This window comes from Erinaceus europaeus, chromosome 4 (assembly GCF_950295315.1).
Source record: "Erinaceus europaeus chromosome 4, mEriEur2.1, whole genome shotgun sequence".
NCBI lineage: Eukaryota > Metazoa > Chordata > Mammalia > Eulipotyphla > Erinaceidae > Erinaceus > Erinaceus europaeus.
Window position 1 is genome coordinate 118,998,273 of NC_080165.1, and position 2,906 is coordinate 119,001,178.

The 2,906-nt window shown below is 40.0% G+C and overlaps 1 protein-coding gene across 1 annotated transcript; it reads right to left on the reverse strand.

The window, feature by feature from the left end:
- Nucleotides 1–1,157: 1,157 nt before the first annotated feature.
- LOC103124634 (trace amine-associated receptor 4-like) lies at nucleotides 1,158–2,206 on the reverse strand. The gene is given in 2 exon segments (XM_007535364.2): nucleotides 1,158–1,628; nucleotides 1,631–2,206. Coding segments are annotated over 2 exon segments (1,047 nt in total).
- Between the last annotated feature and the right edge of the window lie 700 nt (nucleotides 2,207–2,906).

Here is a 2,906-nt window from a genome sequence, read left to right on the forward strand (position 1 = left end):
CATAGTACTAAGTGCAAAGACTCACTCAAAGATCTGGGTTCAAGTTCCTGCTCCCCACCTGCGGGGGGGCACATCACATGTAGTAAAGCAGGTCTGCAGGTGTCTAGCTTTCTCTCTCCTTCTCTCTCTCCTCTTACTTCTCAATTTGTCTCTGTCCTATTGAATAAAATGGGAGAGAGAGAGAAAGAGAGAGAGAGAGAGAGAGAGGAAGGAAGGGAGGGAGGGAAAATGGAAAAAATGGATGTAAGGAGCAGTAGATTTGTAGTGCTGGTACCAAGCCCCAGCAACTGGAGGCAAAAGGAATAAAAAAAGATAGATAAACATTTATGAAGAAGTAAAATTTATTATGATTGTTTTAATACATTATTCACATTAATCAAGTTTTCTCAAAAATTATAAATTCTCTCTGAAAAGAGAGTTAATCAAGAACCAAAAAAATTGAAAGAAACTACAATATTCTGTTTCCTTCTTGCCTGTTTCTCTAATATTTTATTTGTTTATTTTAATGAGAGAGATACAGGGGAAAAGACACACACACACACAGAGAGAGAGAAGGAGGTAGGGAGGTAACAGAGCACACTGCTCAGCTCTGGTTAATTGTGGTACTTGGGGTTGAACCTGAAACCTAAGAGATGCAGGTACAAAAGTCTTTTAGCATAAACATTATGCTGTCTTCCCAGCTCTCCTTCTCACCTTCTATGTCCTTCAAAACTCAGGCTTCTAGTGTCTTTAACTGTTCTCCCACCTCCCCTAAGATACAATAATTATGCCAAGAAAGATTTAGGTAAACTCAGTTACTAATGGTAGTCATGACTAATGACATTTCTGTGTCTATGAAAATTTAGCGTGTCTCCTCTTCTAATATTTACAGAGAAGAAGGTATTCTTTTTTATTTAAGCAAATAACAGAAGTCTTAAACTCTGATTTTGAAAATTCATAAATCAAAAGTCCTGAAGAAAGTATTTCTTTCTATTAATATTTTCATCTTAATTCCTGCAAGTCGCCACTTTAATAGATTTGGTATAACCAGGAGACCAGATCCATAGCTGCTTTTAGGAATGTATTATTGCAACCTGAAGAACATGTTTCTAAGTCAGACCATGATCCAATGAGGAGACTCATTCAAGGAAGGGATCTTAGAGAATGGAGAGCATGGCCTAGGCATGTGCAGGAAACAGACTTAGTGTAGAAGAGTCAGGATGGAAGATGATGCCTGTGAAAATCATTCTCAAAGCCTTACGAAACCAAGGATAAAACATGCCATAGATAATAGGGTTGAGAGTGGAATTGAAGTAACCCAGCCAAGAAAAGGCATTGTACAAATCTTCAGGAGTTGTGAAATTAATGAAAGGGTCTATGATTGTCAAGACAAAAAAGGGCATCCAGCAAAACACAAACACTCCCATGACTATGCTTAATGTCTTGGTGGCCTTACTTTCTTTTTTCGATGAAGACTTTGTTTTGCTTTCTGACCCAACCTGTTTCGTTGTAGGGCCCATCCCAATTTGCTTAGCATGCTTCCTGGCTACTGTGAAAATGTGTATGTAAATCCCCACCATTACAGTCCCAGGGAGAAAGAAAGATATAAAGGGGGCCAGCACCCCCCAGAGCTTGTTAAATATCAGCACAACACACACAAACCTGCACAGTTATTATCTGCAACAAAATCTTCAGCACCAATTAAGTTTAATTCTGAGAACACCAGGCCAAAGGCAAAGAAGATTGGAATAGACCAACTAATGAACAAAAAGACTTCTATGACAGGAATGGTAATTTTGGTGACATAATGCAAAGGGTCACAAACAGCATAGTAGCGGTCCACTGAGATGAAGCATAAGTGGAAAATGGAGGTGGTGCAGAGCATGATGTCACAGCAGCTGTGAACTTTGCAAAAGAGGTCTCCGAAGTACCAGCAGGACTCAATGGACCTGACCATACTGAAGGGCATGACTACACAGCTCAGCAAGAAGTCTGTGGTGGCCATGGAGAGGATGAGGAAGTTGGTTGGGGAGTGTAGTTGCTTGAAGTGGGAGATAGAAACGATCACAACCATATTGCCCAGCATGGTCATCACTATGGCACCAATCATGACTGTTTGCATGACACAGATACTCAGTACAGATCGAACTTTTTTAGGACATGAATTATTAGCCACGGGAAAGCAAAATTGTACTTCTAATGGGCTCCATTGGTCAGGTGAATTCATTTTCTTTATCTGTATTCTTAGTCTTTGTCAAAAGTACTATGTTCCTCTCCTCCCTGTGAATGAAAGGAAAAACAATAAAAATTTATTGAAAGACAACTTTCACAGTGGTTCAGCCAACCTGAATTTCCAGTCCTACCTTGAGGCCCTATTAGGCCAGAGACACTACCTCCTCAACTTTAATCTACTTTTTTTTTCCCATCGGGTTTTTCACTGGGGCTCAGTGCTTGCAAAACAAGTTCATGCTTCTTGGGGTCCATTTTTCCTTTCTTTTATTTGCTAAGACGGAGAGAAACTAAGAGAGGAGAAGGTAATGGAGATGACAGATAGATAGATAGATAGATAGATAGATAGATAGATAGATAGATAGATAGATAGATAGGCAAGACAGACAGACAGACAGATAGACAGATAGACGGACAGACAGACAGACAGATAGATGATAGATAGGCAAGACAGACAGACAGATGATAGATAGATAGATAGATAGATAGATAGATAGATAGATAGATAGATAGATAGATAGGCAATACAGACAGACAGACAGACAGACAGACAGACAAACAGATAGATAGATGATAGATAAAGAGTCAGCTGCAACACTGCTTCACCACTCGTGAAGCTCCCTCCCCCCATCCTCCCACCAGTGGGGATGGGGATCTGAACTGGATTCTTGCACACAACAATGTGTTTGCTCAACTGA